This window comes from Antedon bifida, chromosome 2 (genome assembly GCF_963402885.1).
Source record: "Antedon bifida chromosome 2, ecAntBifi1.1, whole genome shotgun sequence".
Classification (NCBI taxonomy): domain Eukaryota; kingdom Metazoa; phylum Echinodermata; class Crinoidea; order Comatulida; family Antedonidae; genus Antedon; species Antedon bifida.
The window spans coordinates 660,197-686,935 of NC_136227.1; the positions used below are offsets into that span (position 1 = coordinate 660,197).

General features: G+C 34.6%; 2 protein-coding genes across 2 annotated transcripts in view; both read right to left on the reverse strand.

Annotated features, from left to right (window-relative positions):
• LOC144835239 (major facilitator superfamily domain-containing protein 6-like) overlaps positions 1–1,232 on the reverse strand; it is a 43,832-nt gene extending 42,600 nt beyond the window's left edge. Inside the window, exon 1 of the mRNA XM_078690292.1 lies at positions 28–1,232. Coding sequence (XP_078546418.1) covers positions 28–1,034 — 1,007 coding nt within the window. The 5' untranslated portion in view covers positions 1,035–1,232. The remainder of the gene's footprint in view (positions 1–27) is intronic.
• A 1,349-nt stretch (positions 1,233–2,581) lies between these two features.
• The window catches only part of LOC144834742 (uncharacterized), an 80,694-nt gene continuing 56,536 nt past the window's right edge, over positions 2,582–26,739 (reverse strand). The window contains exons 116-139 of the mRNA XM_078689652.1: positions 26,515–26,619; positions 26,006–26,161; positions 25,763–25,901; positions 25,274–25,453; positions 24,700–24,905; positions 24,062–24,245; positions 23,275–23,421; positions 22,741–23,094; positions 21,130–21,189; positions 17,242–17,441; positions 15,412–15,592; positions 14,495–14,718; positions 13,085–13,189; positions 12,572–12,727; positions 11,684–11,825; positions 11,200–11,367; positions 10,223–10,431; positions 9,842–9,980; positions 8,286–9,647; positions 4,105–4,470; positions 3,848–3,883; positions 3,665–3,694; positions 3,270–3,369; positions 2,582–2,926 (exon numbers count right to left, since the gene is read on the reverse strand). Of these exons, the coding sequence (XP_078545778.1) occupies positions 2,641–2,926; positions 3,270–3,369; positions 3,665–3,694; positions 3,848–3,883; positions 4,105–4,470; positions 8,286–9,647; positions 9,842–9,980; positions 10,223–10,431; positions 11,200–11,367; positions 11,684–11,825; positions 12,572–12,727; positions 13,085–13,189; positions 14,495–14,718; positions 15,412–15,592; positions 17,242–17,441; positions 21,130–21,189; positions 22,741–23,094; positions 23,275–23,421; positions 24,062–24,245; positions 24,700–24,905; positions 25,274–25,453; positions 25,763–25,901; positions 26,006–26,161; positions 26,515–26,619 (5,235 nt within the window). The 3' untranslated portion in view covers positions 2,582–2,640. The remainder of the gene's footprint in view (positions 2,927–3,269; positions 3,370–3,664; positions 3,695–3,847; positions 3,884–4,104; positions 4,471–8,285; positions 9,648–9,841; positions 9,981–10,222; positions 10,432–11,199; positions 11,368–11,683; positions 11,826–12,571; positions 12,728–13,084; positions 13,190–14,494; positions 14,719–15,411; positions 15,593–17,241; positions 17,442–21,129; positions 21,190–22,740; positions 23,095–23,274; positions 23,422–24,061; positions 24,246–24,699; positions 24,906–25,273; positions 25,454–25,762; positions 25,902–26,005; positions 26,162–26,514; positions 26,620–26,739) is intronic.

Below are 26,739 nucleotides of genomic sequence, written 5' to 3' on the forward strand. Positions count from 1 at the left end.
TGAAATATAAACTTAGTCAGTACTTACATAAAAGCTGCTGATGCGCTTCCAAATGCTCGTTGGTACCCAAACTGGTGGTGGTTTTCCTCGCCTAAAGTATTCAATATAGCGGTGTTCATTATAGCAGGAGCCGGTGCCTGGAAAATCTCACCGACCACATTCAATGTTAAGACTATTAGAAAAATTCGTTTTAAATCAAAAGAACTATATAACCACGTTGTACTTGAGGTGCATAGTACTGACTCAGGTTCTTCCAAGTAAGGTTCAGCTTCTGGACGGCTTGCTAATGTAGTGGACATCGTCTCGTTGTTGAAAATACTAGAGTTCGAATGAGGTGTATGTAGACTATCGTTGTTATTGTAACTTTGTATTGAACTCAAATCCCGCATGGCTAGACCGTGAGCTATAGACTTATTTTCTAAATCTCTATTGATGTGATAACTTCCTTGTGGATATGTACTGAAACTATCTATAGTTGTAGTTTCGTGAAGGCATGAATTTAAAGCATTTTGTCCATAAAGTTGCTCAAATGTGTTCCGTGCCGCATTACATGGTATGTGCTCCGGCTGTGGTATAAACGCCATTGCGAACACAAATATACTCCATGAAAACAACGACGGATAAATAATGATTCTACTAGCGTTGTAACGGTCAGCCATCCAACCAAAAACTGGTGAAAATACCAACGATAACAACGGTCGTATTGAATATAAAATTCCGATATCCGATGGGGTAAGCCCAAGTTGTTTAAAATAAACAGCAAGATACGGTTCGATAGAAGCTCTTGCGCCGAAGAAAAAAAAGAAAAGAAATTTACATTTGATAGCCCCATGGTTGACGCTACAAGCAGTTTGCTCATCCTTTTCCTCTGGTTGTTCTGCCTCTTTAGTTTGTGATGGTACACTTTCAATGTTAACATCCTTTTTATTCTGATTACTGTCAAGAAGGTACAATTTCTCCGAGTATCGTTTGATGACACGATCACGAAGCCTTTGATCTGGCATTCGAGATCCACCAGCTTCGTCAATATCCATTTCTTCTTATTTCAACTAAAAACTTTTGAAAAGGAGGAAAGATCCGATTCTGCGGTGTCTTTTTATTTAGATTGTGAGTATCATCCTTAAGCCAATCAACAACTACTTCCGGTCTTCTTCTTTTGGTATCTACCAATGGAATCGTACATCACTGTTGATTACACGCACAGCCAAGACCAGACTGTTTTGGTATAATTACTCAACTGTTAACCTGTTGAAAAAAGCCTTTAGTTGCTGCTATACCAAATAATAGATTCGTGTATATCATTTTCTTTTGAAGAATATTTTAAAGTGATGGCGCTGTTTAGTGTACGGTATGAAGATACAGTACAATCCATAATAAACGGGAAAATGTTCTCGTATCTGTATGATTGAAAAATGGAGACATGTTTAAAAAATACACAATCAAGTCAATAAGGTTTATCGCAAATAGCTTGCACATTGCATGATAGGAAGGGTTTGGGAGCAAACGTCACGACGTGTACGTAAACAAAAAATCACGTACGTACGCGTCGTGACGTTTGCTCTTAAATCCTTCCCACCATGCGTCGCGCACGCTATTTTCGATAAACCTTATAGCCAGATTTGTTTGTTACAAGGGGAGGGATTTTTTTATAGGGGCGACAATCTTCATTAATGAGCCAGGAAATGTCGGCCTATTTACCAACCCTTCCGCTGCTCGTTTCTAGAGTTTGAAAGGTAACTTTAAAATAAGAGGTTTTGTTCGAACGCCACTCCCCTGGCTACGGGCTTGACATCAAATTAAAGAAATATATGCATTTAAGATTGTAATATGTTTGACAACATGAAACGCAATGGTAAGAAGTATATAATAACTTTTATTTTTGTAATATATAAGTGAAATTTTAAACAAATTATTTCACCTGACTATATATAATTATAATCTATCTAGAATCTATCTACAATAATGTTGACATTCTCTACAAATTTTCTTCTCTCTGGTAAGGGCCCCGAGTATCAACTGGCATAATTTAATCCAGCTGGAAAGGTTACCTCTTTAAATAAAGTTGAAAATTTAAAATGTAAACATTCACCATATAACATATAAACTAATATAAAATAGCAAATCATCTTTGGTTATCTTTGGTTATCATATTTTGGATAAAAAAAAAATATTTTACAAGATTATCAGGCTGATATTTTCCATACTAAAAGCTATACTTTGTTGTTCGTTTACTTGCTACCTCTAGGGTCACGGCGCTCTCTTCGATCCGCTGTTCGCAGCAGAGTCGTGTAATCTACTACTACTGTATTCGAGAGTAGCACGCCCTCTAAATGGGTGTTCGAAAGCATAGCATAGCGTCTTTATCCAAGACGAACAGAGGTATTTGTACTATATCAGACTATAAATTCATTCAAACATAATGATGGGTAATTCACACAAAAATCAATTACTTCTGCTAAGAAAAATTATTATTACAAAATGATAAAAATGTTTAAAACGTGTATTGAGGAATAAATTAAGAGGAAAACCCGTAAAGAATACAGTAATATAAACAAACGATAAGCAACATCTATATTTTACATTTAAAGAAGAGACTAACAATATTACATTAAATGTCCTAGGCCTAGTATTCCACCCTCATTAACCCTCTTTGTAGGCTGCGTTATAGCGTTCTATCCGCGGGTTTTCGTAGTCTGCATGCTTCATACGTGGTGGCGGTAATTGTTCCTTGCCTCTGACGTTATCGTAAAAGTTTTCCATTCGTATATCTTCGTAGTAATTCACTCCATCATTATCAAAGACCATGATGGCTTCGTTGGCATAAGTTGATTCAGAATCGGACGAGGAAAATGTTAACGAACTGGAACGCGAAATGCGTGTCGAGTAAAAGTTTGGATCTGGGCCTTTACGGATGAGATTTCTGCGTCTATAAATACAAACGAAATTTAAAAATAAAATTACAGTCTTAATAATACGAAACAACCCGCGATTAAGGCGCTATATAAAGTTAGCTCGGTTCCCACTTGGACGCAATGCAATGACGTATGCGCAACGTAAGTGAGTTGACCAATCACAAACGAGAGTTCGGATGATACATCGCGTCGTGATTGGTCAATTTACATGTGTTGCTTACGTTGCGTGTGGGAACCAAACATACAGTTCTCATACGTATGATCATTATACTGAGTCAGTTGCGCAGAAAAGAAAGATTTCTAATTAAATTCATCATTTTGTTATATCAAATTATTATTTCAAAGACAATACTGTACCTCAAGTGTGATCTGTAGACAAACAATGTGATTAAAAGCAGCAAAATAAATAAGAAAATCAGCGAGACGCACACAATGATGATAACTACCAGTTGATCAACTGAAATAAAACAAATAGGTAATATTGTAATATTTCAACATTTTTATAGTACATACAAAGTACGCCTAATGCAAAGAGTGCATATACTTCCATTGCATTATGGGATTAAGTTAATTGAAGCCCTTCACTAACTCAAATATACATTGTCTGTATACAAGTACAGTACAGTTTCGTTCCTCCCACTGATGCCAGTCGCATCCAAGAGGCAGTCTTCTCTAGCATCCAAATATATGCTGGGTCATTCGATTTCAACCAAACTATCTAATTCAAGATAAAGACGAATCCGTATACTTACTGCCATCTTCTATTGGTACGGCTGTAGTTTCTATAGTCAAACAAAATATAGAGATTATTATGTATTACAATGTTCGTGTATTGATTGATCATTTTTTAATATTTTTTTACCAGGCAAGAATAAACTACTATATTACTATAAGAAATTATTTGACATGCATTAAAATAACAAATTTAAACTTACCACTTGGATCTGTTGGTGGTATTGTGACTGTTATATCTATATAAAAAGAATACAATAAAATAAAACAAACATGACAACCTCCAAACGTGTATGTCTTCATGACGTCGATTAGCAACGACCTATGACTTACGCATGCGCGCATAGTTACGTCATTTTAATACGCAATGCAAATGTGGTGGCATTGTTCCTGGTCCTATTTTCAAACATTCAGTTTACAAAAGGAAAATATCAAACAAACAGAAATTGATCTAACGAACCTGTTTCACAATTCTGTCCCTGGAAATTCGTAGGACACGTAGCATACGTAACAACGAAACTTTCTCCGAATCCACTTTCGATTGCTCGTTTTCTTCTTCTAGACCCAGAGTTTGAAGTGTCTATTAAGACCAACACTCTTAGTTCGTACAATACACCAGACTCAAGTTGTTCAATTGTGTAACTTGTGGCGTTAGCAGGTAGCACAGTACCATTCTGCCATTCTGTCGTCTCATTTGGAAATTTATACTGCACCATGATCCAGACAAGTGACTCCTGCAATGTGGCGTTTACTTCCCAGCTTAGTACAAGACTATCACTGCTAGCATCTTGCAGGATGACGTCATAAGCACCGAGTTCACGATAATCTATAGATACATATTTAGTATCCCCATTTTACACTTTCTCTGGGAAAAAATTAGAAACAAGTGTTTCTCAACTGATTTGTCTCATATGGGGTCTATATATCCACCAAAAAAAAGTTCCAGCTCATCTGGCCTGGGGAAAGCCGCCATTTTGGATTTTCAAAATGGCCGCCATAAAATACAGGTTTTTGCTCATATCTCCTCTTCTACATCATGCATGGAAATGATTTTGGTGGCAAAGTGTATGTTTTGAGGGTCAAGGAATCTAAATACAGCATTTTGAAGTTCACTCAATGACCGCCATCTTGTTTTTCAAAATGGCCGCCTTAAAATACAGATTTGTGCTTATCTCAGCTTCTACATCATGTATAGACATGATTTTGGTGGCAAAATGTAGGTTTTGACGGTCAAGGAATCCAAATACAGCATTAATTTGAATTTCACCCAATGGCCGCCATTTTGAAAATCAAAATGGCTGCTATAAAATTTACAGATTTTTCCTCATATCTCAGCTTCTACATCATATGAACGTAATTTTGGTAGAAAAGTATATGTTTTGAAGGTCAAGGAATTCAAATATAGTATTTTAAAGTTCACCTAATGCCCGCTATTTTGTTTTTCAAAATGGCTGCCATAAAATTTACAGATTTGTCCTCGTACCTCAGCTTCTACATCGTGCATGGAAGTGATTTTGGTGGCAATGTTTATGTTTTGAGGGTCAAGAAATCTAAATACAGCTTTTTGAAGTTCACTCAATGGCCACCATTTTGATTGTCAAAATGGCCACCATAAGCTACAGGTTTTTGCTAATTTATGAGCTACTATGATTATGATTTTGCTAAGCCTATGTTTTGAAGGTTACAGAATAAAAACAAAATTCAGCTTTTGAAATACAGTTGGAAAGTGATGACGAGAATAAGTCAGTATGTTGGTGATAATATATGGGAACCACAGTGATTATGACCCCAGGAGATACTGTACACAAGAAGATATCAGCGATGTACTGTAACTATATCATTCGCGTGAAGAACCTAAAAATAAAATATTCTAAAAAAGTTTGTTAGACGACATTTTAAGATATTTTCCAAATCCTAAAGAGAAGCATGGCCAACTTTAGTTAAGCATATTCCAATCAGATACATTATAGATAAAGCAATTTAAAGCAACATATCTTATGTGACTGAATGGATGGTTACCTAATACACTGGGGACTAACACTACTTCACCATAACTGGTCTGGATTTAGGCATGTAGGTATAATGCGATAACTGGACAAATCGACGATAGTTTATGCCGATCATTCTTTTTTATCCAATTAACATGTCAACAGTTTATACAATGGTACAGACACTCTGAAAACGTATATCTAGCTGTCATAATAATCAGACACGGAGGAGTTTATCTTTTCAGGAGCTTTCTTGGTTATATTGGACATACTGGTGGGTTGAGGTTTTGAAGTTGTGCATAACCTACTTTAAAGAGAGCTGTATATTCTAAAGCTCTTAGAGGATGCAGCTATGTATCATATAATGATGACACGAGATGAGGATGTACCATTTTGTCTCCAGATATAGACACAGTATAGGACAATTGACCATGATGGCCAATATGCCTGAACGACAAATTTCCATATACATACAATACAAGATGTTCAAAAAGAATGGATATCATGCAACGTGTTATAATGGTGAAGAATCAGTTTTCAGACATGAGCACAATAGAGAAAACCTTCTGTATCTTGAAATTTGTCTTTCAGCATTTCCAGATATAGCCTTCCACTTTTGGCATTTTGGCCATGACCAGCTGCTGCAAATATGAAAGCATACTGTAGATGCTATATCTGAACCTGGAGCTCCCAATTGCACAATCATGCCTAAAAAGTTATACCATCTAATGATACAGCCACAGCTTAAATGTTCTTGATATCTTTTTGACTTTCCCAGAAAGCTCTTGTTTGACGACAAATGACAGTTTTCTTTCTCTAACTATTTGCATTACTTTACGTCACAATGGTTGATCGAAGGTTATTAGGATGGCAGATAAGCAGCTAGATTTATACATAAATGCAGACCATTTAGGGTGACTAGTGTTGATCTCCCAGTGTATTACCATGTATCCATAAGATATGTTACTTGCTTTATCCATAAGTTGTACTTTTAACTGCAAGTTGACCATGCTTCTCTTTATATTTGGAAAATATCTTTACATCTCTATGTAACTTCTTTTGAATATCTTGTTTATTAGTTTCTTCTCGCGAATGATAGTTACAGTACACTCTCTGGTATCTTCTTGTGTACCTCTTTGGTATTAATCAGTATGAAACTCGATCTTGTGATTAACTCACGACGTTGACATAGTAATAATGAGGATTGTGATAGCGATAGATCTTGGAGACTAGACAAAGGGGATTGTACATAAATGTTGTTATTATTATATGTTGTGCCAGTTTGATTGGGAATTTTAAAACTATTACTGTATTTAACAAACTGTATGCAAAAAAAAGCAACATCTAAAGCCAGTGGAGCAGTAGCCTTCAACTATGAAGTTTGGTCCTAAATGGAATAAGAAGATCTGATCACTTTCCGACTCTGTATTTTAGAATGCTGATTTTTTATTCTGTAACAATCAAAACATAGACTTAGTTATCAAAATCATGTCTTCATTATGTATATGAGCTACGAAATTAGCAAAACCTGTATTTTATGGCGGCCATTTTGAAAAACAAAATGGTGGCCATTAAGTAAACTTAAAAAAAATGCTGTAATTGAAATCCTTGACCCTCAAAATATATACATTGCCACCAAAATCACTTCCATACATTATGTGGAAGCTGAGATAAGAGCAAAAATCTGTATTTTTATGGTGGCCATTTTGAAAAACAAAATGGCGGCCATTGAGTGAATTACGAAAATGCTGTTTTTCGATTTCTTGACACTCACAACTACACTTTGTCACTAAAATCACGTTCATACACGATGTAGAAGTTGAGATGAGTACAAATCTGTATTTTATGGCGGCCATTTTGAAAAACAAGATGGCGGACATTCAGTAAACTTCAAAATGCTGTATTTGGATTCATTGACCCTCAAAACATATACTTTGCCACCAAAATCATATCCATACATGATGTGGAAGCTGATATATGAGCAAAAATATGTATTTTATGGCGGCCATTTTAAAAATCCAAAATGGCGGCTTTCCCCAGGCCAAATGAGCTGGAACTTTTTTTTGGTGGATATATAGAACCTATATAACTCAAATCAGTTGAGAAACACTTGTTTCTAATTTTTTCCCAGATTGGCCCTTTTTAGACTTAAAATAGGGATACTAATTATGAATACATAATTTATTTTACTGAACAAGATTTGATAGAGGGGCTTAAACTTTTTTAAAGCAACACATGTTTTTCAAACATTAGAAGCCGGTAGTAACCACCACTCTTTGTACTTAGTTCATACTAAACACTAAAAATGGTTCAAAGATTTTGAAATTTTTATTTTTTTTCCCACAATGTATTTGTCTGTAAAATTATCCATTTTATTTGCATAGGCATACCCAGCACAAGATTTCCTCATCTTCTCGGGATTATGCCTTCCTCCATAGCCAATTTTCTTAAATTCACTTTTCTGTTGTTTTATCCAACAAACATCTATTTCATTTTTTATATTCCTTACCATTTTTGTTTATTATTTTGTACTGTATTGCTATGGAGGAAAATAAATGTCTTTTGAAATGAAATGAAATGAAAGCTTTTGGGGTGAACTATTATGGAGCTTTTTGATATAATTTGAGATAGTTTCATAATGGTTGTTCCGTACCTTCACATTCTGTAGCCCCCTGAAATCCAACTTCACAACTGGTTTCTGTTAGATTATTACTTTGAGCAGTTGAATCAGTACCATAATTGAAAATCAGTTGTATAATATACGAACTAGCAGCCTCAATGTCACTTAGTTGATACATCATGCGTGAACCAGGAATTGTGGTTACGTCATCCCTCCAGAGTTCTTCAGTTACAAGTCTATATCTTGCCATGACATTCATCAGATTCATATTAGTAGTCCACACAACTGTTATGGTGCTACTAGAGAGTTGACTGACGTTATAAGTATATGAGAAACTGGGGATTGTAGTTTCACGGGCTGCTGTGGTGAGCGCTTTCTGAGTGGTGAGGTCTTTCTGAGTGGTGATGTCTTTCTGGGTGGTAACGTCTTTCTGAGTGGTGACGTCTTTCTGAGTTGTATCGTCTTTCTGAGTGGTGACGTCTTTCTGAGTTGTATCGTCTTTCTGAGTGGTGACATCTTTTTGAGTGACGTCTTTCAGTGTTGTGACGCCGTCCTGTGTTATGTCGTCTTTTTGAGTGGTGGCGTCTTTCTGTGTTGTGAGGACACCCTGTGTTGTGTCGTCTTTCTGAGTGGTGGCCTCTTTCTGTGTTGTGACGCCGTCCAGTGTTGTGTCGTCTTTCTGAGTGGTGGCCTCTTTCTGTGTTGTGACGCCGTCCTGTGTTGTGTCGTCTTTCTGAGTGGTGGCCTCTTTCTGTGTTGTGACGCCGTCCTGTGTTGTGTCGTCTTTCTGAGTGGTGGCCTCTTTCTGTGTTGTGACGTCACCCTGTGTTGTGTCGTCTTTCTGAGTGGTGACATCTTTCTGTGTTGTGACGTCACCCTGCGTTGTGTCGTCTTTCTGAGTGGTGACATCTTTCTGTGTTGTGACGCCGTCCTGTGTTGTGTCGTCTTTCTGTGTTGTGACGTCACCCTGTGTTGTGTCGTCTTTCTGAGTGGTGGCGTATTTCTGTGTTGTGACGTCACTCTGCGTTGTGTCGTCTTTCTGAGTGGTGACATCTTTCTGTGTTGTGACGTCAACCTGCGTTATGTCGTCTTTCCGAGTGGTGACATCTTTCTGTGTTGTGACGTCACCCTGTGTTGTGTCGTCTTTCTGAGTGGTGACATGTTTCTGTGTTGTGACGTCACCCTGTGTTGTGTCGTCCTTCTGAGTGGTGACATCTTTCTGTGTTGTGACGTCACCCTGTGTTGTGTCGTCTTTTTGAGTGGTGGCGTCTTTCTGTGTTGTATCGTCTTCCTGTGTTGTGATATCTGTCGGAGGAGTGTGCCTCTCTGTAGTTTGCTCAGCTGCTGTCGTTATTTGAACCACTGACGTAACTTCTGGTGCAATAGTAGTCGGGCCTGTGGTTTAAAATAAGTCATATGAATGGTAAATAAAGACACTAAATCAATAGTTTTATTAAATGAACGAAGAAGAGTGTCCTTAATAATTATGCCGACAAAACATGTTTGTTATGTTGTTACAAAGATGATACTGCCATTAAATATTGAACTGCAGTAGATTAAGAAGACGTTTTTGTTATCATGTCACGAACCTTCAAAGCACTGCCTCTGTCCTTCCAATGCACCACATACCAACCCCGATGGACAGTCGAATTCAATACACTCAATCTTTCCTGATACTGCGCACGTGCAGTTCATAGTGCAGTTATCATTCAACGTTGATTCACCAATCTATGAATTGTTTCAGTTATATTATTAATATATTAAGTACACAGATAGTTTACTGTATTGATTAATTATTAACGTTTATTAAACATTAATAAATGAATGCGTGCATAAGGCATAATGACGGCGCGTGCGTGCGTGAGGCATATGTACGGCGCGTGCGTGGGTCAAATGACGTCTTGCCTAATTGAATGTTACAGCATGAATTATCCATGGTTTTATTTTCTAAAACAAAATCACAAGCATACCTTATAGTATCGATCATTCCATGTGCAACCGCATTCCGAGGACAATACGCATGCGCCATTCTGAGTTACAAAACCGTCATCACAAACGCACCCTTCTGCACAGTCTTCAGTTGGAAAATCGTCACATTCACCACTACTGAAATTCGCACAAGATGGCTGACACGTAGATGCGCACGTATCGAAATGCGCATGTGTGGTACAGTTCAAAACTATGAATAATAATGTTGTATTTAGAAATCATAAAGTCAGTCAAAATAGTAATACTAATAGTTGTACGTTCATATTTGGACATTATATTTGTAATAAATCAAAAAAGGTGGTAGGAGCTTGTGGACATTTAATTATTTATAAATATTTAATATGAAAGAAGTAAACGTCTATTTTATTGCATTAGCAATACTTTTATAAAGATTTTACAACTTGTATTCAATAAATATTTATATGCTAGGATTTTATTGAAAATACAACAAGGTGCGTTACGTTTTGGGTAATGCATAATCAAAAAATAAAGCGTAAAACAGAATTAACTAGAACTAAATATTTAATTAGAAATATTGTAGGTGTTGTAGCGAAGCAGCAATTATTGTATCATCGCGTAGGTTGATAGTGTGACACGAGAATATAATAACTCCATCACGAAATAAATGAAACTAAAAAAATCCATCCACTATCCTGTATAAAGCTCTGTCTACACTATCAAACTTTATGTGACAAACCAGTTTGATACTGTATATAGAGCTTGCCATGACACACAAAATGTCAAAGCGTAAATGTAAATGTATAAATGATCTCTTGCAGAGTTTTTTTAAGATATAAGGGGAAACTTAATATTTATAAATGAAAATAGTTATATATTTAAAAAGATAATACACAAACATAATAAAATTATTTATTTATCAAAATGATTTATGTTTTGAAATGAAATAAAGGTGAGTGAACCTCACAAAAGAGAGAGGAAAAAAAACTTTTAGTCTTACCACAAACATCGAGATCTTCCCGCCATGTTCTGATGCCACACTGCATGGCATATAGTTGGATTGTGTCACAGAGAACATCAATGTTAATGTCTGTTGCGCATGCGTCAAGTATGCATGCAGTGTAGAACATATCTAATGATACATTTTGATGACAACCTCCAAAAACGTCTGAATTAAAAACAATACATTATTATCTACATTATCATGTACTGATCATCCGGGACATTCGTTCATTTTAAAGTTTAGAGAACATTCGCCGTTTGGTGGCGCTATACACTTCACACGAAAACCAAGCGGCATATCCGCCTTAGCAAATTTTGTATTCATTCATTCTATTTAAAACTTTGGGATAACATCTATACTTCTTAGATTAAATGGTTTAAACAAGCTGAACAGTAAATTCAACACCTTAATTTGGTTTAAACGTATGAACTTTCACTCAAATCTATACTTATTATTACATAACAGCATGAACACCAATTACCTGTGTTGTTAAGATATTTTGAGCAAACATCAATTGCTTGATTTTGGAGTTCCACTGTTTCACAAGTGTCGTAGATAGGGGTTTCAATCGAGCAGGATGATCCCACCATCCAACTATCACCAAAAACTGTTGCGTTTGGTGCCTGAATGGAGAATATAAGCATTTCAAGTTCAATATAAACATTTATTTCCTAAACTATTACAATAATACAAATTAATAAGGTACTTAAATAAGTATTGAATTTCAAATAATTAATTTCGATAAATATATATAAAAAAAATATTATTACTACTTTTATTTTAAATTTCATAAAATTATTAATATTTTCTCCCTTTTTTTCTTTTTCTTTAAATATTTATTAGCAACAAATAAACCTTATAATACAACAAAATGTAAAAAGGAAGATGGAAATCCACATAGAAGAGTAATACATCAGGGAAAATATACATACATTGTCAGTTAAATCATACAGTACATACATCGACTTTAGTATTCAATATAATTAAGTATTAAGTATCTCCTTTTTTCTCCTTTTCCATGCCACCTAGATTGTTTTAGATCTATTTTTGTAGGGCAGGAGGCGCCTGAGTCCGGGATGACCGAGACACAACTGGTGCTGAACGGGGTTCAATTAGACCGATCCCTGGTTAGCGACGAAGGCGTATCCCCTTACTGCGGTTTGGGGTTTTTTTTGGCATGGTTGGATTTCCCTTTTTTCATATTTATTTATGTACAGCGCTTAGAGGTTTCACAACATTAGGCGCTATATAAATCCAGGATATTATTATTATTATTATTCAGTTTAAACAACTGAAGCATATATTAAGTGTGAGTGTCGTAGAACAGTATTAAACCTTAATTTAATATATTAAGTTGTATTAGCCTTACCAATGAACCTGATGGTGTTTGGAAGTCGTTTGTGTTATTGTTGTCCACATTGCCGCATAATCCTCGTACTTTGTTGAAGTAAAGAGATGAAATCTGTAGCTGTGCAGCCTGTCCGCCAGAAACACCGATTCTTAAACCAAATCGGGTCGACAAAAACTGAAGAAAATAATTTATTTAATGTTTATGGCACTTAAGAAATTATTAGGAGTAATGTTTTGTAATGAGAATACTTTGTAGTACAGTAAGTTCATAAAAATTTGCTTTAAAAATGGGCTTGTTTAATTTGCCAAAGCCAGGTTATATTTCTGTTTTTAATTCAAAATGTATTTTATTAATTTGTATTAATACAATTAAGCCTATCGAAATGTACTTTTCTTATGTAACCTCAAATAGTTGCATTCAATTATCGAAATGCACTTTTGAGGTTAATTAAAAGATTAGTTTCCTGGTTGTCGAAAATTACAAATAAAGTTTTTGTTTATTTCCTTATTATTTGTTGTCATGACAACTCACCGTGTAATACCCATTGGTTGAGATATAAAGGTCGCCCTCTAGGACAGGCAGGTTGACTGCGATGCCATTGATGTAGACATCCCCTCCCAGTTGCAGCAGAATAACCTGAGTTATGCAAATAAGAATATCATGATAGACAATAAAGTACGTTATATTCTTTTATTAATCAGCTCCATTCTATAAATAAAGGGCTAGATAAATAGATAATATACTGTATTTTCAGAGCCTAACACCTGAAGATTGAGGAGGTATTTTTATCTCTCTCATGAAACAGTCTGTAGTGTTAATATGTTGAAATATTAACCTGAGTCTTAATTTTTATTAATATACTGTATTTTGTATCATAATATTTTCATTTCATCATAGTATAAGAGACACACTGATATCAAATAATATACGAAATTGTGAGACTAGAACATACAGTACAAACGGACTTGGTTTAAAATGTTGGTGACAGAGAATTTTCTTTAGAAAGTTAATACATAACATAACGCATGCGCAGATATATTGTTCCATATTTTCGTGAAGACACCAAAAATACTGATTTAAGTAATTGATATTGTGGGTTTTTTTCTGTTTGTCGATAATTTATAATATTTAATATAATGTGTCCCACTGTCGTATTTCTTGACTTCCATGGCACGATTTCCATGGCACGACTGCCTGAGTGTGAACGAACTATTCTACCCGTTACAAAACTGATAATTAGCATGTTCAAGTGGGTTTGAGTGAAGGCTTCAATAACCATATTTCTTTTGAAAGTAGGTGCCATGTGGTATGCCCTTTCAGAGTAAATATTGTATAGTGCTTTGTGTCTGATATGACTTTCGGAATGCGCCTGTGGCGAAGTTTTACTTTGTCGGGTTTGGACAAAAACTATAACGTTTTGCTTGAATGCTCAATATAATTGGTAAAGAATATTTGGAATAAAAACCTATAGAAAATAAAATCTTTTGAATCAATTTAAAAACGTAAATTGGTATGCGGAAACGACGCTGTTATTGTGAAGAGAATAAATCACTATTTTGATCAATTTTTTAGCAATTTTGAAAAGATAACACGATCACGAGTTAATAACACCACTCATCTTATCAATAATTATTTTTAAATAATTACGTCTGATAGTAATAAAAAAAAGGGAAAAGAGAAGGTAAGGATGTAATAAAATAATGCCGGGAATATCGCAGTAGGTAGTACACACGTTTTGGAAAGTTTGGTTCCCCCTAAAATACGAGACGCAATGAGGTAAGCGTAACGCAAACAAGTTGACCAATGACAAGCGACGGATTGAATAATCTATCGCTTGTCTATCAAATTACTTACGTTGAGCTTACGTCATTGCGTTGCGCTTACGTCATTGCGTTGGGGAACCAAGATTAAACCCCACATTCTAAATTAACGTTAACATACCATTCCATCATATTCTAGGTAGAGATCCTTGATATAAGTCCACTCGTCAAGTTCGTTCTGTTTGTAGTTATCTCCGTACACATGGAAGTTTGTAAGCCCATCTTCACCCTCCAGGTATGATTGCATCAAGGTGTACGTACACGCACCTTGGAAATCGTACCGTACGCCATCGGGTGTCAAGTAGTGCGGGTCTCCCCATACAGTACAAGATTCGGAGAAAGTAACTATCGAAGAAAAAGAAAACAAACAAATAAAAATGAAGTTTTAATACATTTTTCCATACATAAGAGAAAGTACCACTAAAATCAAACGATTTGTTAAAGTTAGATAGGCCTAGTATAATATTTGAATTTCTGTAATTTGTTTTTTTCATTTTCTGATTTTCATGTTGATCGAATTTGGCAAAATCAATCATAATTGAAATATTAGATCACAATTATGTCAAATTTGATCTTTTAAAAGGAGTGGTATGCCATTAAAAAAGAAACAAATTTCATCGCCATAGGGGTTTATGTGTTTGTATTGGGCATTCATGTATTACAGTCAAGAATTTCACCTTTCAATAGTCGATGATGGTCCACTGAATCTATAGATATTCAGTAATAAAGGTTTGCTATTTTAAAAACCCTGGGAAAAATTATTGGTAATGAATTGGTAGTTGAATATTGGCTCGGCCTATTTAAAGCTCCAATTCACACAGACGAAACGCAAGGACGTAAACGTAACGCAAGTATAACAAGCGATAGATTATCTAAACTCGCATTGTCGATGCGCTCGTTTCTTTATTTCCTAGTGTGAATCAAGCTTTAGGCTATATAATTATGTATTTAGCGGACGAAACATTTTATTCAATCTGACAAAAGCTAGCAGGTATTACGCAAAATTCTAGTCCATTTGGTAATGAAATGACTACTTACATGTCTGTTTACAATCCACGCCGTCTCCTTCGTATCCAGGATCGCAGACGCATATAGGTTGGTCTTTATCATCACGTTCACATTCTGCATTTCCGTTACAAATGTACTCCACGCAGACACTCTCCCCGTTGATACAAGTACAGTTCCTTGAACAGTCCTCTGTCAGGTAATTCGTATCATGCTGCAGAATAACAAAAACACCCAAGTTATAATAATAACAATTGTCTCTCGGAGATAGCATGGAGTAATAATTACTCCATGAAGACACTTCATATTGATCCTATTTTTTATACAGCGCCGTTAACCTATGACCAACAAATGGACAATACCGCATCGCGTTTGCTTATCAGCCGCGTCGCTTATTATGATGCGACGCGTATTATGATGCGGCGCTTATTGGATCATCTATGATGGTAAATAAATCAACAACAAACGAATCAACAATTATTGCGTCTCAATATAACATATTATTATTATTATCTCATAATAATTTGATAAACGCTAATTCGAATGTGGTGTAATCAAAAGTACACATGTCTGTTAAAGTAATCATATTATGGTGTTATTACTTCCAGTATTGGCAAATGATATTCTTGTATATCGGATGTTAGGATTATATCAATTACAAAAGACCACTATATTCATCTATATAATGAAAGTATAATGTACTACTCTTATTTTCAATAAAATGAATAGACAAGAATAGGATAAAGGAATCAAGATAAACCACGACCACTATAACAAATTAGCTTTTGTTTATCATACAGGGAGAATCTAATTCCCAAACCTTGGCTATTGTGTTGTTGTATTCAAGCTTGGTCAGTCTTTTAAAATGATTAAACAGATTGTTTTCAATGTACCGTATCGTTTTATAAAAGAGATAGAAGGACACACTTAATGCTTTAAAACAAAATGGATTAGTTTTGTAGACAGAAAATACTAATACTATTACCATGGAGAAATAATTACTTGTTTCGCCATACCCGTACTCTCATTATCCAAAAACATTTTCTCAACATTATAATGAAAATCAATAAAACCGAGAATTTTGTCGAAAAATTAAAGGAAACAGTTATTTTTTCCGAATATGAATACGAATAAATCATAAATAAAGAGTAGTTTCAAAGCACAAACTCAACAAATGTAAACATTAAATGTAAATGTAGGGAAATAACCGGTGTCTTGTTCACACTAGGACGCAACGTTCGAATAATCAATCGCTTTTGATTGGTCAATTCGACTGCGTTGCGGTTCAAGTGCCTGCGTAGCGTCCTAGTGGGAACGAAGCTTAACTGAGCTGAATTGCGCACAGACGTGGACGGCACATACAACAAAAACGTGTTCTTGCTTTTTGCTACGGGAGAGACACATGAATTTTAATTGTAAGGTTATAGCCACCGACCTATTATTCAATTAAATCTTTTATTTTGGAATCTTTGGTCAATAGAAAATAAAAATAACTTCATATAAATTAACAAATAAAGAAAATACAAAATGGAATCTGCGTTTTAATACAAGAAAAGCTAAAATAATCGACCCGCGTGTGTAACAATTTTGTTTGTTTTCTAGAAAAATACTTTTTATATAACAGACATGTTTACAATAGAACTGCATTGTCACTCAATAAACATGCCTTAATAAACCGGGATTTAATTCAAAACATTAAACTAATAAACTATTACTTATTCGTCTTAAGATTACACCATTTGTAAACCAGGGTTTCTAAATTTAAAATCTATTTCTAAATACATCAACATTTTCTAAATTTAAGGAGTTAAAATTTGTCTTGGTTAAAATTCTTCTTGAAAAAATAATAATACAAAATCTTACACTATATACTTGTCCATTTTCGAAACATGTACAGCTATCTAGTGTTTGACAGGTTCCATTGATCAAAGCGAATCCTTCATCACATACGCACACACCAACTTCACAAGAGTCTTGAGTACAGTTTGATGACGTCACCTCTGATGGGCAGAAGGTCTGGCAACCACACGTGTTGTACGTTGAATTTGATGGACACTCAGGTTCTGAAATGATTGAATTGTTCTCATTAGTTTGAATGATGGAAGAATAAGACTGGACCTGGGTTAATGATTATACAAATATTTTTTATTAAACCATCGCCACAGAGTTACTTGCTTTATGAAAATGTAGTGTTTTTTCTAATAGGGCCTACATATTCTAAAAGTCAAAACTTTTAAAAGTTTTTAAAAGAAGATTAAATCATCAAAAGTGCTAAGTTTCTATTTTTGTAAGATTTTATGTCATTATTTGCGCCCTTTTGTTTTGAAGATTACGCGCCTATAGAGTAAGAAAGTCATTCTACGTATGAAAGTTCAAACAAACATTTCAAGATATATAGTTTAAAGAATACGGGCCTATGGATTTAAAACCAGACGTCATTGTGTAAACAGCATTCATAATTAGTATGCCATCCAGAATACACGAGGGCCAAACATTAAACCAGGCTTGTTTATTTTCATTCGTATAGAAAATGCTATAATGAAATGAGCAATTTTTAACAGGTTAGAGCCGAGTCCCTTTTTTGTATTATAACACAATGCTACTCTCGTTGTAAAGATTTCACACAATGCTCGTACCTGTCTAAGCGGTACACTATGTCCTAAGGCATTTTTATCCTTTTCATGTAGAATACAAAAGTGTTCTACATAATTATTTTACAGACTCATTTCCTTATAAGAAGTGTAGCATAAATGTATTTTTCGTAAAAAATTTCACATTTTATAAACGCAATTTCTCAATTTGCTTTATTTCAACAAAAACATAATGTCAGTGAAAAAAGACAATTGAAACAAGACTTAAAATGAAAACAAGAATTTTCGTTTATTTTATGGATATTTTTGAGTAAAATGCACTTTTGTGTACCTGTACTTATACAACATAAAATATAACACATAATCAAGTGTTGCAGTACCACTGTGAACTAGTACATAATTTTGTACCATAGTTGGTTTTTATAATGTTGATATCCTGTTTTGTTCACAAATGCCTAAACGGTGGTTGAGGTTACTACTTTCTACAAGATTCTGAAGGCAATTGTTTTCTCCCTTCTGAATCTGGTAGAGGGTTTATTTCGAGGGACCAGAAAAGAATCACTATTCTCTGGAGGGACCAACATTTTGGAATGTTAGAAAAATTGGTGGTTATGTTTTGTGATCTGTATCTTATACTGAAGAGTTCAACATAAAAAGAAGTAAATTATACAAAAATTACTCCATTAAACTATGCGGAAGAACTTTCTGTATCTGTTTAATCAAAGGTCAGTCTAAGAATTACATATATGTTAGATAATAGAATTCAAACAGTAAACGCAGCGTGTCCTACCGGATTAAAGCTAAATCAAATCCCTATTCATCGTCCACCTATACATTCTATTCAATTTGGTTGCGGTTGTACCAGCCAATCAGGTACTGGGAACCCAACAATAGAACTCAAAATCTTTGAATAGCTGAGGAAAGTCTTTTGTAAATCACACCCTTATTTATTGTATTTCCCTCCATATATCCGTGGATCTGCGGCAGTTTCTGTATACCGGTGACTAGAGCTGCTTGGAAAGGTACAGATTCGAAGAGGAAACGTAAGTATGACCTGCGATTCTAAAACTTTTGTAATAAACGTTTAACTAACTTTTAATTTGTGATCTAGAAACAGACATTTTACAATAATTGTTGGATCTTCTTATTCTTTAGATTGGATCAACATTGGATATCCATTTTTCGGTTAAATCTAATATCTTCTTCAACTAATTGGGGTGCGGTTTAAAATATATTTTTAAGAAGTTAAGATTTAGGAAATCGCACTTAGTTAGTTGAGCCAATATTGATTCATGAAGATGAATAGTAAACGGTTTGCAGGCCCCAGTTAAATAAAAAAATATATTTAAAATGCATTTTTGAAATAATTGTTCTACCTTGATAATAAATTGGCTGATTTTCAACTTTTGCTTGCTTTAAAATTTCACATAATACTAAGTTGGTAGCTTGCAACGCGTCACTAAGTCCGGATTGGAAACAAACAATATCAGTGAATAGAGTCATGACGCTCAAAAGGCTCTCTTTACAACTTTATTAACCTGACTTTAGAACGCTCCATTACCTGTTTCGCTTTAAACAACTGACTTTTGTGCAACGAATAACAAAGGCGAACAAACACTAGTTCTTCAATAGATCCTTTGAATACGAATTCTATAGGAACGGTGCATTTTGCGATATCATAAAAATCTAAATAGGCGATACTTTCGCCAGCTTTATTGTGTATAGTAAAGCATTCATTGCGCTTCCCAACATTGCTTTTAGCAGGGAAAAGTGGAATTGTAATTTTACTCTTCCCTGATTGTGCTACTACATGGTAAAGCAAAATTTGTTAAAAAGAGAATTTTTTTTTGCTTTTTAAAAGTACACAGAGAAAGGAAATTATAAAAATCAGAAACATTTTTCTAGAGCAAGAGTTTGATATTCAGAATACTAAAGTCTATCATCATAGATACTTGATATGATCTTAGAAAAACTGAACAAAGGTTGAATCTGTTGGCATGTTTGAGGTATAACATACCGTCAATGGGTAGCCCACGACGAATTGTTCAACATTCAATCAACTTTATTTAAATAACCTAAGTCAACAACTTCGGTGATCCTCGCACCAGTTCGTTGTATACAAGCCAACACAAAGAATTTCTATACCTACTATTCTGCTGTATTGAATTTAATTTCGACCAACTTATAAAATTGCAATCTAATTTGCCTGATCAAACAAAGAACAATATGTTCTCAAATCTAAAGACCTTGTTGAGTTTATTTATCTATTGGTCCACATTCCTAAATGAAAACCTCTTAACATAAAATATCCATAATTAACGGGGAGTTCTCTAAATAAAAAGTGCTGCACTGTAAATAAGTTAATCTAATCAAGGACAAAATATGACACCAGTTGATGTAATCAGAAGAACAGAACAACCTAAGAGTACCACTTTGTTAAAGAAAAGAAAAAAATAATCTAGAGAACTGACGGAACCAATACTAACTTCAAGACATCGCCACCACCACTGGATTGCTACGACTTAAGTAATAACAGAGTATTTTAAGACATCGCCACCAGGTGTACTTCAGTAAATATGAGGATCTGAGCACACTTGGTAGCGGTGCCAGAAATTACTTCCATACATCGTTTGGCAGGCTGCACTTGATGACGTGATTGAGATTTGTAAAAAACATTCGCCTGGTTAATAAGTAATTTCCCAATCATAACACTTCCCTTAATGTATGTCCCCCAAAACCATGAAAGTATTAATAAAGTTAATTACTTCCGTAGAAGAAAAACGGGAAAAAATAATATTTTCACTTATAAAATGACAAAATAAATGGTTAAATTCAACCAAAATCCGACAGGCTGGCAGGCAACTTGACTATTATTGCTTTAAATTACAGTTTTTTTAGAAAAAACAATCTTGTTTTCGATCCAATTTTTTGGTCAAGGTGGATAACATTAAAATGGCATATTAAAAAAAAAAATTGAATAAGAATTATGTTTTCAGGGGACAATACATCTTTAAATACACAATTGCCTCGGTATAAATCCTGCTAGCAGTTAAGCAGTGAGGTCTAGTTACGAAACGGGATGATTGCGTGTCAGGCATTGCGTCTGTGGGTTTTGTAAAATTAGAAACTAAAATAAAAACCATAACACAATAGACCCTACCTGTAATTGTTGTTGGTCCACTGGTCGGTGCCAATGTAGGTGGTTTTTGAGTTGTTACAACTGTTATATTTGGGAGAGAAAACGTAACATTAGTAATAAGAAATCATTGCGTAAATTGGTCAGAAGGTGACCAGAGGTTACAATTTTCGATTCCAGTAAAATAATTTAAATACAGTACTGGAAACAATGACAACCATGTTCAAATAATGATAAAATAAAATTGCAGATATGCATTCTGTACCACATTTGAATTAACGAATTTCTTGCTACATAGACAAATTAACTTTCCCATTTATTTTTGTATCTTCGTTTCATTCATAGTTTCAACTTAGAAACAGATCCAAAATATTTGATTTATACATACATACATGCATTCTTTATTTTAAAAAAAATAAAATAACAAGATTCGTTCATTGAGAACTATTATGAAAGTAGTTTATATTAAAATACAGCATATTGTGTGTGGTTACATCGTATGCAACAAGCTTTCGATTTCAGACGACCGAACATATGAACAATTTGGTCATGTATATTCGTAGCTAGTCTGGATTCCGGACGGAGTTTTGAATTAATATTTTGGCACATATGGCGTTTCATACGTATACTACTTGAACTTGTATTTTCAGACAAAATGTAGACTGGTGGAATAATATAAAAAAACACAATAAATACGGACTTGGGGCAAGTCTAATTCATAGTGCGCATGCGTAGAAGTTGTGTCGGTCATCGCAAATCGAAAGCTCGCTGATAAAGATTACAAACATTAATAACACGTGACATATATCAATCCACCAAGCAAGTAATACATAATAAAATATAGATTATCACACTTCAAAATAAATAAAAGAAACAGAAAAATTTAATTAGTCAATAAAAGCATCATAATAAAGACTATTATGTAATAAAAGAAATCGTTTTATATAAGAAATAGAAAAAAAAAAGAAAGTAGCATATTATACAAAAACATATAAGAAAAGATAAAAAGCTGAAAATAATTAACGCCACAAATGAGAGGGAAAAAAAGCTGAAAATATATGATTATATCACACATTAGCATTTAGTAAACACAAAGCAATATTAGTAGTAGTTGTTGAATACACGTCATACCATTTTATTGTTCCATTTATCGAGAAAAACCGAATAGGCCTACTACTGTATTCGAAGTTTTGACTTAATATTAGTAAAAAGATAAATATTTTGGCACATATGGCGTTTCATATTTATACTACGTGAGCTTGTATTTCAGACAAACATCGAAAAGCCTTGAAATAACTACCGAATTGTGGAAAGTCTGCATTCATTAAAAATGTCTCTCGATTCGATTAAGGAGGGCGTTTTCTAAAATGAAAAACTTTTGAGTTTGATAGGGCTTAATTGTAGGCCTACTTGTACACTATTGTTTGGGTAACAGTTTACGTCTGAAACAATACAGAATACATTAAAAAAATCCCCATGCCAAATAGGTGTACTTTATTTCTTCTACATTAGATAAGCCTATTAGATATTAGTGGTTACAAATAGAAAACTTACACACGTTAGTATGCCAATTAGTTCCACCGGTTTAATATAGTTGTATTTCCAGCACCAATATGTATATTTATATATACTTACCGTACGACGTTAGTTCTACCTGGGTAGTAGGACGAGTTGTAAAATCAATATCCGTAGTTAAATTTGTAAACAAATCGATAGTTGTCGATTTATCGATAATAGTTGTTGATTCTGCGATAGTTGTTGCTTCATCGATAGTTGTTGGTTCATATTCTGTAAAAACTTCAGTTATTATTGATGTTACTGAATCTTCCACTGTAGTTGATCCACTGATGGTTATAGATTCATCAATAGTAGTTAATTCATCGATAGTTATTGGTTCATATTCTGTAAAAACTTCAGTTACTATTGACGTTATTGAATCTTCTACAGTTGTTGAATCACTGATGGTTGTAGATTCATCGACAGTTGTTGGTTCATATTCTGTAAAAACCTCAGTTAACACTTCAGTTATAATTGACGTTGTTGAATCTTCTACTACTGTAGTTGAATTACCGATGGTTGTAGATTCATCGAAAGTTGTTGGTTCATATTCTGTAAAAACTTCAGTTAAAACTTCAGTTATAATTGACGTTGTTGAATCTTCTAAAGTAGAGGAATCACCGATGGTTGTAGATTCATCGAAAGTTGTTGGTTCATATTCTGTAAACACTTCAGTTAAAACTTCAGTTATAATTGACGTTGTTGAATCTTCTAAAGTAGTTGAATCACCGATGGTTGTAGATTGTATTGTTGTAAAGACTATAACATATTTCACATAATTTAAAAATAAAAACTTTGAAAGCATAGGCAAACTACAGTACACAGCCACCAAAACCAGCAAAAAAGGTTATTATATTATAAAAACCATTAATCCTATATCAGAGATTTCAAAACCAAAAGCAAAACCAAATATTATTTAAAATACACAAAACCACAAACGCATAAAAAAGCATTCGAAGCGTTCTTTGCACATAACAGTTAAAGCTTTGCCATTCATTGCTTTACACATTTAAAATTAAAATATTCAAGTTAACAAACCTAATCTAATCTAATAAGAGAGAGGCGGTTTGCCACTAGATAAGTTTATTACGCACATGGATATTCCCAGTAACCAATCAGAGCTCAGGAAGTTAAAAAAAATCGGACGAATATATTTTCGCCTTTAGTGGAAAACAGGCTTTAAAGAAGATATATTCGAATAAAATTATCAGGCCCTCACACAGCCTACTCTCTTACGGTATAATTTCAAGCGACAAAAAACATCGAAGTATCGTGTCTGCTGATGGCAACAGGTGCACATTCATTATAACATATGATGGGATGAAGATACTGCAGAATGATTGTGAATGTGGGAACCTTACATACATTCTCGACTCAAACGACTTGTTTTATATCTTACCTTCTTCACAGGTTTTACCATCTCCTAGGTAACCATTGTTACAGTAACAGTTACGCACTCCGTCTGTGATGTCACACTCAGCATTGGAGTCACAAGTTAGAGCAACGCACGTGACATTTGTAGATTCCAATGGGTTACAAGTACATTCTTGAGTGCAAGATTGCACGACCCTTGTTTCATTTGCCTGGATATAAAATCATATTACTTTTTACTTCCATAGCGCACGTAGTGTTGCATAAGTATTGTTAAATACTTTTTAAATTTCAAATATTACACATAGGCACAACAATTAAGCTCTGTCTACACTATCAAACGTTATGTGACAACAAAATATGATGTGCCCATAATGGTAGTGATATGTTTAAATGTGGTAGCGATATGACATCATCATGTCCATATAATTTATGGGCACATCACATTTGTTTGTCATACAAAGTTTTATAGTGTAGACAGACCTTTAGGTAAAGCTATATTCACACTTGTTCAGCTTCACGGAACGGAAGACGGTGCCGTTCAATTATTCATATATGATTTTTCAATATTTAACAACATGACACCGTCTTCCGTTCCCTTCCTTATTTTCAAGGCACCTCAGAGAAAAATTACGATATTTCTTCATAAAAATTAAACGCATGTACCTTATAATACTCTCCCTCTTGTACACTCCAACAACCACATGTTTCAATAGGAACACATTCATCATATTCTTTAATAAATCCATCGTTGCATTCACATGACTCCACACATGTGTCGTCACATCCGTCGGTACTTTGATCCCGCGCACATGTGTCTTGACATGGAGGTGCGCAGATGCTGTACATTGAGTTGACAGGGCAGTCAAATGCTAAAATCACATAGATCATACCGTTATGATTGTTTAATGCAAACGACATTCATTTATGTCCAACAGAAAAATGAAACGAAAGGGGGAAAATTTCATACGCATACAAGAAACTCGCCAATTACAGGATGCATGCATATGTATCGAGCTACTAATAAGCATTTAAGGGTTAGATAATTGAGTAGAAAGATATGCGAGTTATAACCGGTCCGACACCACTTCAGGATTGAACCCTGGACTGTGGGATTAGAAAGAAAATTCGTTAACCATCAAGCTAAAGCTCCACTACTACTAGTTGACTAAAATGAATCTTGTGCCGGTAATACTTAAAATAATATAATAATTTCTTTAAATCATAAATATCAACTTACGACAAAATGCATCATGTCGCCATGGCTCTGGGATAATGTCACTGTCACGACATGCCTCTGTATAAGCACTGACGTCATCGCAAATCACCCCCTGATCTGGTAAGGTTGCGCATGCGTCGTACACACATGATTCGTAGAAAGGTGCAGGGTCTACATGCTCATGACATCTTCTAAAAGGACCTGTAAAAGTGGAATTAGACATTAATAGTATTAATCAGTGGCAGAATCAATATTCCAGAGGGTGAGGAATGTAATAATGTAATAATATTTATTTCCTCCAAAATACATAAAATGACAAAATAATAGAAACATACAAGAGGACAGACAACTGTGAGGAACAGATGAGTGGTTCCAGAGTCTAACATTGACATTGCTTTCCTATGAGCGTTGCATAGGACATGTAGTATATACATAGGCCATAATGTATGTCTTTCTGGTACACTGCATTTGTACATCAAACTAAAAACTGAGTGCATTATGTTATCATACCTGCTTTATTTAGAATAATTTTACAGATGTTCTCAGCTTGGGTAATATTTTCATAATCTTTACATGGATCTGGTGATTCTGTAGCATCGCAGCTGTCATCAACAAACCAACCATCACCAAAATCATCCGCATTTTCAGCCTAAAAATAAAATATATATTTATATTAAGGCTGTAAATATATTTCTTTGGTTTCGGATTCGGCTACAAAGAGAATGTGTTGTGCATGATGTCTTTAAAACCTACTTGTATTCCATTTGGTAATTTAAAGTCATTATCAGCATTTCCATCGAAATTTCCACATAATCCACATGTTTGATTGAACAATGCTGGTGGCAACCTGACTCTAGCCGAGTGTCTACCATTCCATCGAACCACCAGCCCAAGATCAGTTCTTAAAACCTGTGTAACAAAAGTAAGAACCATTAGCAGTAGTCATTGCACTTAAAAGCTTGGTTTTCGATGAAGATACAAAACGCAAGGACTTAACGAAACGCAATCGTGTTGACCAATGACAATAAAGCGAAAATTCGAATAATTTCCAAAGCTTGTGATTGGTCAACTCGCTTACGTTGCGTTTACGTCTTTGCGTTGCGTTCTAGTGGGAACCAAGCTCAATTGGTCTTACCACGGACGGGCCATGGTCTTACAATAGAAAGACTTACTTACTAAGTAAGCACTTTGATACTATATTTTATTACCGTGGCACATTCTAGTTATGTGATGAGGTATATGACTTGGTATTTGATACTTACAATCATGCGTCCCTCATATCGTATAAACGCACTAGAAGACAGTGTGATTGGTAGGTTAACAAGGACCTCATTGACGTATACATCTCTACCTTCCATTTCAATTATCTGTTGAAAAACAATACATTACATTTTAAACTGTGGTTTTTATTTTAAACTGTGATCTTCTCAGATTGTGTGTTTGCATATTTTTATTGCTAATAAAAAATTAAATTTTAAACTTTTAAG